This window comes from Trachymyrmex septentrionalis, unplaced genomic scaffold (genome assembly GCF_001594115.1).
Source record: "Trachymyrmex septentrionalis isolate Tsep2-gDNA-1 unplaced genomic scaffold, Tsep1.0 scaffold68, whole genome shotgun sequence".
Lineage (NCBI taxonomy): Eukaryota > Metazoa > Arthropoda > Insecta > Hymenoptera > Formicidae > Trachymyrmex > Trachymyrmex septentrionalis.
The window spans coordinates 128,346-129,220 of record NW_017305862.1 but is presented as its reverse complement, the minus strand read 5'-3'; the positions used below and the strand labels follow the sequence as shown (position 1 = coordinate 129,220).

Sequence of the window (875 nt, the reverse complement as noted above, 5' to 3'; positions counted from 1 at the left end):
ATATATATTCATATATGCTGCTCTTACGAATCATTATCGCATCAATGATTATTTCAGATTGAATTACCTTCTGCTTGGATCAGCTAGCAATGCTTTGATAACACTGTCGAGAATATACTGCACACCAGCCTTTTGAATTGTAGAGCGACCTCGGTGAATACAAAATTTTTATTACAAGGTTGTATAAAAAATGAAATCAATAAATGTTTAAATCTAGTAAATATTAAGTAATAAAAAATAACAAGTCTCTAATCTTTCTTATAAAAAGATATGACATTACTATACATATAGTGATATGTGTAATATCATTCCAAGAATTTTTTAAGATATTTCTGAGCTTCTAAGGAGCTTTAGGCTTTCATATCTCACATACACACACGACAAACACGCGCGCGCGCGCGCGCACACACACACACAAAAGAAAGTAATAATGATCATAATTAAAACAATCTTCAATTATATCAATTAAAATATTATAACTATGTGTAAAATGCATTATTTTCTTATATAAACTTTTTAGTTTTATTATATCTCCTCTCTTCCTCAAAAATACAAATAAATATATTTTCCTTCTGTCATATTTTCATAATTTCATTATTAGTTTTATACATTCTTTATAATTGTATAGTTTTATCATTTACTTACTTCCAAAGTAATATTGATCGACAGTCTTTAACCAACCAACATCGTCGTGAGTATGTGAAACCATGTGAATGTTAAGTTTCTTAGGATGTGTAGGATGACAAGCCTGAAATTGATAAAGTATGTGCTAGATATATTCTATCTTTTGTAATTAATTATAAAATTTTATAATATTATACATATATATATATATATATCAGATAAATTAAATTAATGGTACTATGTAGTATATA

The 875-nt window shown here is 26.7% G+C and overlaps 1 protein-coding gene across 2 annotated transcripts in view; it reads right to left on the bottom strand.

The window, feature by feature from the left end:
- LOC108753276 (lysosomal alpha-mannosidase) overlaps positions 1–875 on the bottom strand; it is an 18,009-nt gene that overhangs the window by 16,202 nt on the left and 932 nt on the right. For both annotated transcript variants that reach the window (XM_018494728.1, XM_018494727.1), the window contains exons 2-3: positions 646–748; positions 68–149 (exon numbers count right to left, since the gene is read on the bottom strand). In XM_018494728.1, the coding sequence (XP_018350230.1) occupies positions 68–149; positions 646–748 (185 nt within the window). The remainder of the gene's footprint in view (positions 1–67; positions 150–645; positions 749–875) is intronic.